The 15,539-nt window shown below is 39.8% G+C and overlaps 1 protein-coding gene across 1 annotated transcript in view; it reads left to right on the plus strand.

The window, feature by feature from the left end:
- Positions 1–15,131, plus strand: part of LOC129747972 (phospholipase A1) — a 130,856-nt gene extending 115,725 nt beyond the window's left edge. The window contains exons 3-6 of the mRNA XM_055742418.1: positions 2,599–2,698; positions 3,140–3,297; positions 3,603–3,857; positions 14,512–15,131. Of these exons, the coding sequence (XP_055598393.1) occupies positions 2,599–2,698; positions 3,140–3,297; positions 3,603–3,857; positions 14,512–14,990 (992 nt within the window). The 3' untranslated portion in view covers positions 14,991–15,131. The remainder of the gene's footprint in view (positions 1–2,598; positions 2,699–3,139; positions 3,298–3,602; positions 3,858–14,511) is intronic.
- The last annotated feature ends 408 nt before the right edge of the window (positions 15,132–15,539 follow it).

Consider the following 15,539-nt stretch of genomic DNA (forward strand, 5'->3'; position numbering starts at 1 on the left):
GAGTGATGAGTTTAGCATAGTTTTTCTTCTTTCCTCATAATGACTGCAGTTGACAAATTGTTCGAAATCACACGTTTTTGGATGGAAAGTCTGACTGAATTTACATAGAACGACATATGATGAAAACTTTCAATCTTCTTAGGTAAGTCAGATACACTTTTGTGGAGATTTAATTTTTTTTGTATATACTTGTAAGAACACTAATTTGGGCATGATTGTAGTTATCTGTGATTGTAGTTACATTTAAATGGGTATTACAATCGCTTTTGTTTGGTGGAATAAAAAACCACCCTGTTTTACTTTATGTTATTCATGACTTAATATATTTTCTCAAATTGAAAGCAAACTCTTATTAGCGGGATAATGCTGCTCTGAAACAACATTCAACGGCGGACCAAACGGGTAAAGGCCAAAAAAAACCCCAACCCGAAAACAGCCCTGACTAATAATTAATGGGAAATTCCACAAACTGACAACGTTGTCCAAATAAATCAACGTTTTTGGGCGACGAAAGACGAAACCCGGCCAACAGCCGGACGCAAATCGCTGCTCGATGGCATTTTTCTAGCGCGCGGAACTTCCTTGTCCGGGTACAATGTGTTTTTGAAGGTCAAAATAGGCTGCATAATTCTTGAAAATGTTCCTTCAGATTTTAAGGAATAGAAACTAACGCAAACTTTGAAAAGTTCTTCAACATTTAGAAAAAAATTATATATTTTTTTATTAAATTTTCCAGCCCACAATGCATTTTTAGCTCGGTGCCTATGAACGTAGCCCATTCACGGTGGGAAAAATATCACCCAGACAAAAACCGGGCGACGTTATCGCTAGACTAGCTGTTTCCGGTTTCGAGTGTTGTGTTTTTTTCTTTTTCTAGTCGGTCTATTTTTGCTGAGCTCAGCAGCAGATTTTGGAAGCATTTCTGGTTCGGAAAAAAAACAGTCGCTTGGTTGATGCAGTTCGAGACTGTTGTTTCTTTGAATCGAAAGCTTCAAAGCCGGCTTAAAAATGTCAATTTTATTCAAAAATTCCTAAATAAATGTTTCCATGGATTGAGGTTCAACCCTCGTAAGCTTTTATGTCGTATCTTGCTCGAATTATCTTACTCTGTTCAAAGGGAATATTTGAAATTACGTTTAAACTAAGTAAACAAAATTTTTAGAGCAATTTTTGCTACGACGAACAAAATTTTGCCTTTGCCTTTGCCTTTGCCTTTGCCTTTGCCCTTTGTCTTTGCTTTTGCCTTTGCCTTTGCCTTTGCCTTTGCCTTTGCCTTTGCCTTTGCCTTTGCCTTTGCCTTTGCCTTTGCCTTTGCCTTTGCCTTTGCCTTTGCCTTTGCCTTTGCCTTTGCCTTTGCCTTTGCCTTTGCCTTTGCCTTTGCCTTTGCCTTTGCCTTTGCCTTTGCCTTTGCCTTTGCCTTTGCCTTTGCCTTTGCCTTTGCCTTTGCCTTTGCCTTTGCCTTTGCCTTTGCCTTTGCCTTTGCCTTTGCCTTTGCCTTTGCCTTTGCCTTTGCCTTTGCCTTTGCCTTTGCCTTTGCCTTTGCCTTTGCCTTTGCCTTTGCCTTTGCCTTTGCCTTTGCCTTTGCCTTTGCCTTTGCCTTTGCCTTTGCCTTTGCCTTTGCCTTTGCCTTTGCCTTTGCCTTTGCCTTTGCCTTTGCCTTTGCCTTTGCCTTTGCCTTTGCCTTTGCCTTTGCCTTTGCCTTTGCCTTTGCCTTTGCCTTTGCCTTTGCCTTTGCCTTTGCCTTTGCCTTTGCCTTTGCCTTTGCCTTTGCCTTTGCCTTTGCCTTTGCCTTTGCCTTTGCCTTTGCCTTTGCCTTTGCCTTTGCCTTTGCCTTTGCCTTTGCCTTTGCCTTTGCCTTTGCCTTTGCCTTTGCCTTTGCCTTTGCCTTTGCCTTTGCCTTTGCCTTTGCCTTTGCCTTTGCCTTTGCCTTTGCCTTTGCCTTTGCCTTTGCCTTTGCCTTTGCCTTTGCCTTTGCCTTTGCCTTTGCCTTTGCCTTTGCCTTTGCCTTTGCCTTTGCCTTTGCCTTTGCCTTTGCCTTTGCCTTTGCCTTTGCCTTTGCCTTTGCCTTTGCCTTTGCCTTTGCCTTTGCCTTTGCCTTTGCCTTTGCCTTTGCCTTTGCCTTTGCCGAAGCATGTTTTTTCTGATTTTTTTCTCAAACATTATTCACCTACAACACTTCAGTTTTCCGTTATTCAAAGTCAATGAAAAAATTCGAAAAAATGCTTCAAAAAAAGACTATAGATCAGCTACGGAATGCTAAAAAAAATTGACTTAATGTTGCTAAAGGATTTAAAAAAATTTAAATCTGTATTATTTTTCACTTTGACACAATTTGTTTCAAATTCTTTAGTAGCCCAAATATGGGCCACTGCTTACAAAAATGCAGGAAAAAGGGTTAAAGACTTTACATCCGGAAATAATCAAACCACCACCATATAATCGAAATCACCTTTCATCAGTTTGTAAAAACGCAAATCGCAGTTCCGCAAGCAAACGTTCTCGTGCCGCCCACCATTTTCCGGTCACTAAGTAACAAAGGACGGACAGATTTGCTCATTCTAGGTTTCCTTCTGTTTCTTTCCGTTTTTTTTCCAACAGGTGGACTTCCGCTAATGTACAGCCCAGCCCCACGAGGTGATTGCGAAAATTGCTGCCCCATCCGGGAACCGAAGGATATTCAGTTTTTCCTTTTCACAAGGTAGGTGGACAAAATTTTCAACAAACGGGAAAATTATTTCTTTTTCTATTAGGATTTTCATTTTAAACTTAAGAAAAGAAAATTGATTGATTTTTCAAAGATTTATTAGTGACATTCGTGTTATAAAATTGGATGATATTTTTACAATATTCGATAGAAGCAATAACTTCTGTTTTAAAAAATTGATTTCAACACTTTGAAAATCAAATTTATGTAAAAAATCATGTGATCCTTTTGAAAGTATTTTATTCCAATCGTTTCAACACCAGGGAACTTTTCTTCCAATCGCCCGTTGAGCACGTCCAAGAAACTCGCGGCAACACAAGGATTATAACTTTCCTTTTAAAACTCCCTCTATCCTTCTTCTTTTTTTTGTTTGTATTTCTTTCTGGCACCATACTGTTTCCGGCTTCTTCTTGCATTCTTCTTAAAAAAAAACAGACAAAACCGTGACAAGGGAGATGTGCTCTTCGTTTCGGACAAGAAACATCTGCGAAAGTCCCACCTCAACAGGACCAATCCGTTGGTGATCTATATGCATGGGTTCTCGGAACGGGCACCAGGCGGCGCCGGCGAGAGCAGCAAACAGATAAAGGATGGTGAGTAGGGTGGTTCATAAGAATGTAAATATCATTTTTAAGAATAACTAAAACCTAATAGTTTCATAATATTTCATAGTTTTACATGATGGTAGCCAAAACATGGTAGCCTCAAAAAAATTGTACCATCTCAACCAAGGACCTCAAGGACTTCAACAATTATTTTTTTCTTGAATGCTTGGGTTATTTTCTTTTATTTCAAATCTTTTTTTCAGTTTTGAAGTGAAGTTTGAGGTTAAAAACTTACAGAGTTTAAGAAAGACATTTTCGAGCTACGTGATATTTTTTTCTTAATTTTCCAACAGCTTTTCTGGACGCCGGCGATTACAACGTGGTTCTGGTGGATTGGAGTCCCCTAACGGCGCTCCCGTGGTACGTCAATTCGGTGCAGAATGGGCCCCGAGTAGGGCGGTACATAGCGCGGTTCATTCGGTTTCTGGTCCTATCGAACTACCCCCTGAAGCAGATCCATCTGATTGGGTTCAGCCTTGGGGCGGAAGTGGCCGGTTTTGCCGGCAAGACGCTGAACGAGTGGGGCATGAAGCTGCCCAGGATTACGGGTGAGATGATTGAAAGCATCTGGTAAACTGATATATTTTTTATTTGAAATTAATTTCACTTTTATTCTTGAAATACAATTTTAAAATTCTATATTTAAGAGATAATCGGCTGTCTACTACATGTATATTAAATATCTTTTCGTATTTCTTATAAATACCTTCTGCTTGCATCCCAGAACAGACGAATGTTGAAACATTTTTCAAGATTCTCAAAAATGACCTACGCCAGAAAGTATATCATTAATTCATCAAACTGCTCAAAGGCATCAAATGACGCCGTTTGCCGAGAATCGTTTTCTGGAGAACTTTCCCAATAAAGCGGGGTATGTTCATCATTAAAATTCCTTATTTCCGTTCGTTAACTCGGAAGTTCCGGATCGAGGGAAGGCAACAATGGACCTGGGAGCTCCGGTCGATCGAAAAAAAAAGAAACCTCCAAACTTTGGCAACTAATTTGTTTTACGCCGCCCGATAAATGTTTGGACCATAAATCATTGCTTCGGAAGGGATCTGCTTTTGTTGAGTATCGAAACCCCCCTTCCCAGTTTTATGGCACAAGATGATGGGATAACTTCTGCTGCTTCGGTTCCTTTTTTTTGTTAGTGAGCTGGTTGAGATTTTTGTGCTTCCAAATGGCAGGCTTGTGGTTCTTGGTCCTGTGGCCCTGTGGCGATGGCTGGCCGAGAAAGATTCCCTGCCAAGTTGCATTGTCGGTGGCCAAAGAAACGATGCAAACGATGCTGAGTGCCAAAATTCATTCCGTCCAGAAAGGGGAAAATTTTCTGTGGCTTAGAGACGACGAATTGGTCCGAGAGAAAGACAAGCCAGGCCGCTATCTTGCTTGAGCCGAAAGGAAAAATGTCTACCAAACTATCAAATTATTTTTGAGTTATTACTACCGGCTTTTTCACAACAAAGTTGTAAAAACAGCCAAACTCAGACTCCGTAGCGAAAATAAAGGATGGACAAACCTTGGCAATGTTTTTTTTTCTGGGGAAGGATTGCATAAAGGATGTTGACTTTTTCGATATTTTTTGCTGTGTTGGCCAGAGAGATAAAAACTCTGTTGTCACAATTGGAACAGATTTTGAATTGGAATAAAAAAAACTCTTACTTAAGAATTACTCATCTACCTACCTACCTACCTAATGATCCCGCGCCGATCCTCCGGTGCATAGGGCCGTGGTAAAAGACCTCCACTGTTGACGATCCGGAGCCAGCGTCTTCACCTGGTCCCAGTCAAGATTCTCGTCGACAGTTTCAGCGGCTAGGCTTCGCCGCCACGAGTTTCTGGGCCTGCCTCTTCTTCGATGACCTTCTGGATTCCAATCTAGCGCCTCTCTGCAAATCTCGTTTTCATCTTTTCGCAGCGTGTGCGCAATCCATCTCAATTTACGTTCCCGAATCTCGATTTCTAGCGCCCTTTGATGACACCGGCGATGTAGTTCCTCATTCGAGATCCAGTTGCCAGGCCACCAAGCGCGGATGATATTCCGCAGGCAGCGGTTTACAAATACTTGCAGTTTTCGCATCGTCACCGCATATGTGCACCAAGTTTCACACCCGCACAGCAATACGGATTTGACGTTTGAGTTGAAGATTCGGATTTTTGTTCGTAGAGAGATCTGGCGTGATAAAATACATCCTTGTCTCACTCCAGCAGTTACCGGGATTGGTTCGGACAAGACACCGTCGTGCAAGACCTTGCACGAAAATGCCTCGTATTGTGCTTCGATGAGATGGACTAGTTTCTCTGGGACCCCTCGTCGCCTTAGAGCCGCCCAGATGTTTTCATGATGAAGTCGGTCGAATGCTTTTTCGAAATCAACGAACACCAGCAGAAGAGAGTCCTGGAATTCGTTGATTTGTTCCAGTATGATTCGTAGCGTTGTGATGTGGTCCACACATGATCGTCCGAATCGGAATCCAGCTTGTTGCCGTCGGAGTGTAGCGTCGATTTTCTCCTGGATCCTGTTCAGGATCACTTTGCAGAGTACTTTGAGGGATGTACAGATCAACGTTATGCATCGACAGTTACCGCACTCTGTCAGGTCTCCTTTCTTCGGGACCTTAACGAGGATACCCTGCATCCAGTCGGCCGGGAATGTTGCAGTATCCCAAATGACAGCGAAAAGACGGTGCAACATTTGTGCTGACAGGGCAGGGTCGGCTTTCAGCATTTCAGCAGGGATGCAATCGATCCCAGGTGCTTTGTTGGATTTCATGTTTTTGATTGCCGCTTCTATTTCAGCCAGCGAGGGCGCTTCCGAGTTGACGGAGAAAGGCGAAAGTCGGAATTGAGCAGGCATGTACCGGGTCAGCCAAAGCAGCAGCCCGCTTACGATATGCGGAGCTCGAAAAGGCAGTTAAACGAGCTTGTAGACGAGACAAGAGAGCCTGGACAAACTCCCTAGCCGAAGAGGGGGAAAGAGCCGCCGCCAATGGAGATATCCGATTACTTTATGCCATTTCTCGCCGCCTCAGTGGTGCAAGGACTAATGCAAGAATGCCGCTGAAAGACCGAGCAGGTCAGTTATTGACCGATCGAACAGATCAGCTCAAACGATGGACTGAGCACTTCGAACAACTCTTCCGAGTCACGAATAGCGATGGCCAACAAAACCCGCAGCTTGAAGCGCCAACAGTAAGTCGCATAAATGGCGTCAATTACTCATCTGGAAGTTAAAAACCATTGACTCGACATCGCTAACTGAAATTCTGCATCTGAACACGAGCCTCATCCAAGCTACAAGTGGCAATATGACAATATTCGAAGTTTGATGTGTTTTTAGAATATTTATTTATTCAAGGACTTCTAAAGAAATCAGACAGAATACCTCTAATGTTACTTTACTACAAGACGATTCACTAACTTATCAATTCTAGAGTTTAAATTTATTTTGAATAAATTTATGTAGATTTTCGTGATTTACCGAACACGTGAGAAGAACGAAAAAACAATTTTTGCCACTTTCTTTATAACAGGAAGAATAATTTGCCTCTTTTTCTTCGCATTTGATCTCATTCCAAAAGTCCAAATCTTGTTCAAATTAGACCCAAGAATAGACCAGGAATACAGTTCTTTTTAGCATATATATTATCATACCGCTGCATCTTGGTATGGTCAGCCCAAAACCAGTTAAAATCAAAAAACTTGACTTATTCAATTTTTTTTTCTTTTTTTTAAGGGATTTTAACTCCACAGGAGGCATTCGTCCCTATTCCTTATTCAATAATATTTTAAACGCGTCTTAAAAAACGTTTCTACAAATCATTATGTTTTTAAAACGAATCGAAGTTTCAAAAAATGTTTTTCAAGACTTAATAAAAAGTTGTTTTTCGAAACATTGTTTTCACTGGTTTTGAAGCTTCTTGCATTTGCACCTGTTTGTGAAGCACGGGTTGTCATTGCGGATTTTCATTGCGGATTGTCAAATAAAAGTTGCGATCATTTGGAATAGCGGTTGTTACAAACGCGTGTTTAAAAAAAAAAACCATTCGTTCGATCGAAATATTTCTTATGAAGAAAATGAATGTTTTAATATGAAATTCAATGATTTTTTTTTCGTAGAAATAAATTGATTCTTCATCCAAATTCCTGTACACATATTCCGAAGAATTTTAACTTTTTTTTTTTGGTAAAAGCAGTGGACAGATATGGACAGATGGACAGATATGCTGACCCTTTCCCTGAACTGTTAACTAACAATTATCCAAACATTAGGGATCGACTGTTCTTCCCTTAAAAAATCCGTATTTGAGGAACGAACTCATAAGTTCCTTTTTGGTGTTTAAAATAGATACTCAAAACAAAGCTTTAAAGTACATTTTTGAATTCGGTTTCTACTTTTTTGGAAATTCGAAGTTTATAAGAAGAAAAAAATTATTTGTTCCGTACTTCTCATTTTTGCAACATAAAAAAAAAATAACAAAGAGTTGCAAGCTCAATAATTAGTAAAAAATCTCCCGTGAACTTTTGCTAACATGAAAGATTTAAATAAGTTCGAATAGGCTTTCTTTAGAAACTTCGCAACTTTCTTCACGTAATTCAAACCTACGTTCTCACATTCCTCCGAAAAGAAGAGACTTGGACACACTGTCAAGATGAAATTGTTTGGAATTTTACCATAAGAGTTTTCAAATTATTTTTCCGAACAAGTTTTTGTATTTGTATTTGTCTTTGAATTAGAAATTTCATCTGACAGTATTGTGCAATTTACTTGAGGGCAACGTTGAAGTGATTTTTATTTCGCGGAAGTGATCATAAAACGGTTTTAGATATGTGGAAAGTGAAAATACGCGTTTCGATTATGTTCAAAAACAGCGGCAAAGAGAGCTGGCTCCACGCCTCCGGACCAGTGCAGAGATGTTTTTTTGTAAATGAGGCAATGGAGAGGTCAGAGGATTTCATCTGAGCTATACTACTAGTACATAATTCATGATAATTCCATTATTTTCATAATACTATTGTGTACCGTCGAGCGATAAACCGGACCCTACGTTGTGATAATTTTTCTTCCGGATGTATTTAATTTTCGACACACGACTTGCGCAACGGATTTGACTTTTTTTAAACGCACGACTAACAAACTGTGTTCTACATAGTGAACAGACTCGATTTATTGCCATAGACCTTCAAGAACAGACTGACAAAACGGAAACTGCTAGACTGGCTCGTTCCTACCCGCCGACCCTCAGTGACAGACAGTGCGCTCTTGTGTTGGTGCAAGCGATATTCGCAACTGTCAGTTGATGGGGTTCGGCTACCTAGCTCTACCTAGAGATTACACCGCAGGAGCGGTTTTTTAGCAGTGGGCGCAACATATTGAGTTTATTCAGTTAGTTTCTATCTGTTTCTATTAAATTTGGCATAATTTTCAAAGCCCGAAATATTTCCTCTGAAGAAATATCTCAGAATTTTATGCAAAATTGCCTGCCATACATTGATTCAATGGCGTGAAAGCTTGTTTACAAGATATTTGCAGAAAAGCAAATATAGTAAAACAAATATACCTCACGGTCAGCCTTTTCCATACACGCATGACAGCAACACTTTCTGCACGCTCATTTTTTGTAACCATTTTTTACTTTTTTTTCAATTATTTTATGATACTTCTTGATGAACTTCGAGAATGGTTGGTTTTCAACCATGAACAATTGCTAAATTTTTACCATTTCTTGAGTTCCAAACGAAATCGCAGAAAATGGTTAAATTTAAAGGGGAAAAAGTTTTACGGTTATTGTTTTCCATAGTATCGAAAGTGTTAGTATTTTTGGCAGCGCATTAAATATTCGGTTTTGATTATATTTTACTGCTTCTGAATCTGCCCGATTATACCGAACAAGTTCACAATCGAAGAACTGGAAAATCCGAGAGGCCATCAGATCCGGCGGAACAAATGTAAAATGTAATGTTCTAGAAAACTGTTTGAATTCAACCTTCAATTCTGCGCCAGTATTGATTGAACAATATGGGGAATATGCTGGGGCATATGACAGCGATTAAAGTGTGATTGAAATATGATTTGCATCTTTTCAAATCATGATGTTTTGAAAATTTATTAGATACACAAAAAATTGTGTTACTGTCAATGTTCCGAAAATCAATCATTTTCACTGAGCCATGCTTGACTACGTTCGGAGGCAAAAAATCAAAGCAGTCAATTGTTCCTTCTTCAACTAAAGCATACAAACAATTATGCATGACAACGACGCTTCTATTTTTGAAACACTTCTGAAAAAACAAGCTGTGACAGGGAAGGACGCAGACTATCAGTAGTCGGGCGTCTCGATAGTGATTGCCTTCCTTGATGATTTTCAACCTCCTAGAATCACAACTGATATGTATCAGTTTTGAGCGATCCATGGAGGCGATCAGATAATTATTTACTTTTTGCTTTGCGTAGAGGGATATAAATCATTACTAGCTAACCGTAATGAAGTAGTGAGTCCGTGCACCAGGTTTTATCAACATTCGGTCCTGGCATTTCTTCAAAATTTCCTTTTGAAGCATTCATGATTGTCTATCAATAACAAACATCATCGACCATGATGCTAGGCTAAACGTTTCTCAATCAGTCAGTGAGCGACGCTCAGACAAGTATGTCGATCACCTCTGATAGACCACGTTAAGAACAGCATAGGGAGCACACGATGCCACTCGGTGGATTTTTTTTGTATCTAGTTGGTGTTATTTTTTAAAAACATGCAACCTTAACTTTAACCGCGTGCGTATCGCAGTAATCAAAGAAAACATTTTCTAGCTTGAAACGAATCCTGATTGCTTTTCCTGAGCGATTTTCGGAACATTGGTTACTGTCATATACATATTGCACTGGCCTCTTTTGAGATAATCGATGAGTATTAATATCTAAGCGTGTCGAAAAAATGAAAAAATAGGTGTACTGGTAGCGATATCTTATGGATGTTAGTCCACTTACGAATATGGTTTGAAACTTAGGTTGGTATTCTCACACACGTTTTCAACACATTTTTGTTCGAGGCTCGCTGTCTGTTCTCTGTGGTACAAGTTTTGTCTCTCTACGCATGCGAACCGTTGCCAGCGTTTGCTGCTTCTGTCATTGTGCAATTTATCCAAATAAAGGGTGTGTCACATAAAACTGCATCACGGAAAAACGCTGTAGAAATTTAATTTTTAGAAATTATATCTTCAGCTTTTGCTTATAATCAGATAAGAGTGTATAGATCACGTTGGCCATGCTTCACTTCATTTCGAGAATCCGGAGTTGTCATATCGGAACATCGGTAAGATGCTGGGAATCGTCCAATCCACGGTCAGCAGAGTACTAAAACGATACTTCGAGAACCTAACCATCGACCGTAAGTTGAAGAACGGCAAAAATGGATGCTCCGCCAGTGAAAAAGATCACAAGCGCGTAGTTAAGCAGTTTATACGTGATCCGAGAAGTTCGGTCCAGGATGTCGACAAAAAGCTGAATTTGTCAAGTTCATTCGTCACATTCGTCGTACAAGGTTCAGAAGGCTCCTAACCGCGACGAAAGGCAAAACATGGTGGGGAAGACGCGAGCCCGGAAGCTGTACACCGGAATGCTAACGAAGCCGCATTGCCTGGTAATGGACGACGAAACAGCAGGACAAATTCAGCATTCCGGAGGAGATTCACAAGCAGAAACTATCCAAGTTTGCAAAAAAGTACATGGTGTGGCAAGCGATCTGCTCTTGCGGAAAGCGGAGCGCCTCCTTCGTGACGACGGGCGGTTTACCTTAAGGAGTGCCTACAAAAGCGCTTACTACCACTTTTGAAGCATAACGAGGGCACGACCATCTTCTGGCCGGATCTTGTTTCGTGCCACTATTCAAAGGACGCGTTGGAGTGGTACGAAGGGTCACCTTCGTGCCAAAGGAAATGAACCCGCCCAACGCGCCGGAGCTTTGCCCAATAGAGAAATATTGGGCGATTATGAAGCTGGCCCTCCGGAAGAACCCAAAAGTTGTCAAATCGAAGGCGGGCTTTAAGAGAAAACGGATTTCTGTTAAAAATAAAAACAACAACCTGACGTTGTACAGAACCTTATGGACGGGGCAAAGAGGAAGGTGCGAGCATACGGGCTTAAGCTAAAAGTATGAATAAAACGACAATGCCAAATGTTGTTTAATAGTTTTTATTTCACTGTCTTAAATTTTAAAAAGGATACTGGGCGAATTTCTACAGCGTTTTTTCCGTGATGCAATTTGATGTGACACACCCTTTACACCATCTGATTTTAAGCAATCTGGTTGCACTGTTGGTCGCAGAAAGAACAACAAAGCTGTTCTCTAACTTGACCCACGTGGGAGAAAAAAAAAAAGCGAAATCGTCTTCAAAATCTGCAAACATGGCGGACTTTTTATCATATCAGATTTAAACCATTTAATCCAACTTCGAGTAACGATTTTACGACCTTTTACTTGCGTTAGTGGAATTACGATTCGCAAATAGTTTCTGGGAAATCATCATGGAAAAGACACATTTATTGCCGTGCTCTTCTTACTATGCTACAGTATTGCCAGCTAATTTAAGAGCATATTCTAGATAGTTTTTATTGTAAATCTATATATATAAAAAGCAATTTCTGTATGTTTGTTTGTTTGTTTGTCCTCTATAGACTCAGCCGTCTTAAGAGCTAGAGGTCTGAAATTTGGCATGGATGCTCATTACGACCAGGAAGGATGAAAAATGTTTTCAGATTTTCGGATGACCCCTTCTGAAGGGGGTCGTCCATACAAGACAAATATTGTTTTTGCGATATTGACGTTACTTTTTGTCGGATTGTGTTGAAAATTTGCACATGAGTGTTTTGAAAGACGAACAATCGATGTCAGGTGTCAAATTTTGTGTACGGGGTCAGCCAAAGGGGTCGTCCATATTATCTGTTCACTGTTTTTGCGATAATCACGTCATTATACATCGTATTCAGATGAAAATTGGTACACGTTAGCTTTGAGTGAGGTGCAATCGATTTGAGGTATCAAATTTAGTGTAAGGGGCCGGCAAAAGGGGTCGTCCATATTCACTTTTCAATATCTTAGTGATTTTGACATTTTTACACATCGGATTGAGATGAAAATATGCACATAGGAGTTATTAGGGACAAACAATTGATTTCACTTATCCAAATTAAAATTATGGGTTGGTCAAAGGGGTCGTCCATATTAACTATTCACTGTTTTGCTAGGGGTCGACGAAAAGGGTCATCCATATTAAATAATTTTTCACTGTTTTTAGTAATATTGACGTTATTATGCAAGGGATTGGTTTGAATATTATCATATGGGAGTTTTGAGGAAAGGGCAATCGATTTCAGTTATCAAAGATTGTAGAAGAGGCTACCGAAAGAGGTTTAACTTTTGGCAATAATTGCGTTGTTATGCAACGATAGAGTCGAAATTTATACAAGAGAGTCTCAAATTAAGTAGCAGACGACAGAAAAAGTGATCGTCCAACATTCTTGCACTTATTACTTAACAATAAATTCGGAAGTGCATCTGGAAAATGCTTGGCAATTGACTTTCATACAAACTGTTCATGACATATCCCAAGTTGAAAACGAAACGGAGTTCGTATGGGATCAGCTAGTACTTTATATTAACGGCAAATCAGTTCAATTTTATTGAACTCCAAAATTTTATTTTTGATCCAACGTTTCGGTGTTGTTTAACAACTTTATCAAGGACCTTGTGAGTTATGTGTAGTTAACTTTAACAATTAGTAAAGTTTATATAGTGTATGTTGATTTCTTATTTTCTAGCGTTACTTACAAAATAATTGATTCTGAATTCTTTATTAAAGCGTATTGTCCGGATGTGTTGTGGTGGAGTTTCACGGTGCATTGGTAAATTTATGTTTTTCGATTGCCTTATATGATAAAAAGTTTGACTTACATTTTAAATTTTGAAATTTTAAATTTTCTAACACTAAACACAAATTAGGATATTTTCGTGGAATTGTTTAGAATAGTTTCTTCTTGTGTTGTTTTCTGAGTATCGATATTTTTGAAAAGTTCCTTATCGGTCTTTTTGTAATTGTGTTTGTGTGAGATGCCTATAACGAATGCAAAGATGGAGTTGAGATTTTGAACATCAGTTCTCTGGTTGACTGTTTTTGTAGTGTTGAAAATATGGCACATCTCGAGGAAATTGAGAGTGTGATTGTCGGAACGTTCCCAGAAATCTGGTAGCTAACAATATAATACAACATTGGTCCGAAATCTCGATTTATTTCTTGAGAATATTTAATTCCTGATGAACACAGCTTATTTTAACTATGGGAACAAATATTACATCCAAGAATATGGCACAGCAATGGGTAGCCAGATTAGTCCAATCTGATCAAAAAGGGTTCTTGACACCCTGTTACGTCAGACCATTTCGGATAGGGACAAAGAACAGTTGTGGTTCCGGGAACAGTAAAAACCAATAAGGATTTTTATTTTGTTTTTTTGCCGCTTAATAATGAACCAAATTACAAAACACTGAACAACTGACAACTGAAGGGTGGATAAATTGTTAGTCTGCTAGTAAAGTTACCGTCGTTTAAATCATCTCAGGGTGACCAATAGTGATGACTTGATGAGATTCATCACACCATTATCACAAGAGCCCTGAAAAAGTAACCGTTTCCCATTCCAATCATCCATAAATATGTCGATGATCTGCGATTAAAAAAACAGAGACAAAAACTAGCTTTGCAGCTCCATGAAAATATTGATATTTTAGTCTTAAACCTTTCTGTAATTTGATGTTTAGTTCTGAAAAGTAATTTTTGGTCATTGAACTTACTCGATGTTTTTTTTTCAAATCTACGTTGTTTCGTAATTTGTGTTAATGAGAATTGTAATATGTCCTCACCGCCCCCTTGAGCCCTTTCAACGCTTTCCAAATTTCAAAGTTGAGCTCATCGCCCCCTGAAAGTTCTCAACTCGCCCTAGAGGGCAGTAGGGACCACTTTGAAAACCACTGATCTACATTATAAATAACCGTTGTAACGTTTATTTGTCCTAGAACTGATTTTATTAAAAGGAAAGCTTTGAAGCTGAGAAATTCCAACGCAATGTCTAAATGTTAATAAGCAATAAACTGAAATTTTGTTGAAGTATCCGTTTTTTCTCATTTTCATTCTTTTCAAACTTCCCAGGCCTAGACCCAGCCTTCCCTTTGTACGTTTTCGAACGAGCCTCTCAAAGATTGAGCCCAAGCGACGCCGAATTTGTGGACGTCATCCATACCGACGGAGGTCTCCTGGGCTATCCCTGGCCCCTGGGGCACGTGGACTTCTACCCTAATGGCGGAATCCCTCTGCAACCGGGTTGTGCCCAACAGGAGCTGTCCAAGAATCGCTGGCTCGGAGTCATCATCGGATGTTCCCACGCCCGGGCATGGCAATATTTCGCCGAATCTGTCACCCGACCGAAAGCCTTCCTGTGTGATCGATGCGAGAATCAAACGAATGATGACGAAAGTGGAACTCAGAAACGGGACACCTCGGCCAAGGGTAACTGCACTATGGCCAAGCAAGTGTACATGGGAATGCACACGGATCGAACCCTCCGGGGAAGCTACTACCTGACGACCAATCCGGAACCACCTTTCGGAAGAAATCTGCCATTGGATTGAGTACAATTTTAGAAAGTAGAGGGCATTTGTCGATTTAACACTTTAATGAGAAACACGCTCTCTATGCGTGCAGCCAAAAATGTAAATAGATTTGTACTAAGTAACGTTGTTCAAAGTCATAGTTAGAATAATGAAATTGAGTTGGATGTAAAATTTTATAATGATAAACTTTATATGAAAATATTTTCATGCTTGTCACTCTGAAAGAAAATCTATCATAAATTCTTCTTGTTGATTTCAACCGAACAGGGAAGTTTGGCGCATCAATTATAAATCAAGGCAATAAGGATGCCTTTTAGATAATAACTTCTTAATGGAAAGAAGAGAAAGAAAAAAAAACGTTTGGCGCTGCTCTTCCCCGAAACAACTGTTAGAAGAATGGTTTCAGGGCTTTCGATTGCGCATTCAAATTGCAAAGTACTAAGTTCTAAACGCCAGGCCGGGCAAAGTGCCTTGGTCGAAGATTTTCCATTTGGCACCGAATTGGGGGCATACAGACGAAGGCGCAAAAACGTTTTCGCGCTCGAATGGAGAAGAACACATTCGACA

The sequence above is a fragment of the Uranotaenia lowii genome, chromosome 2 (assembly GCF_029784155.1).
Source record: "Uranotaenia lowii strain MFRU-FL chromosome 2, ASM2978415v1, whole genome shotgun sequence".
Lineage (NCBI taxonomy): Eukaryota > Metazoa > Arthropoda > Insecta > Diptera > Culicidae > Uranotaenia > Uranotaenia lowii.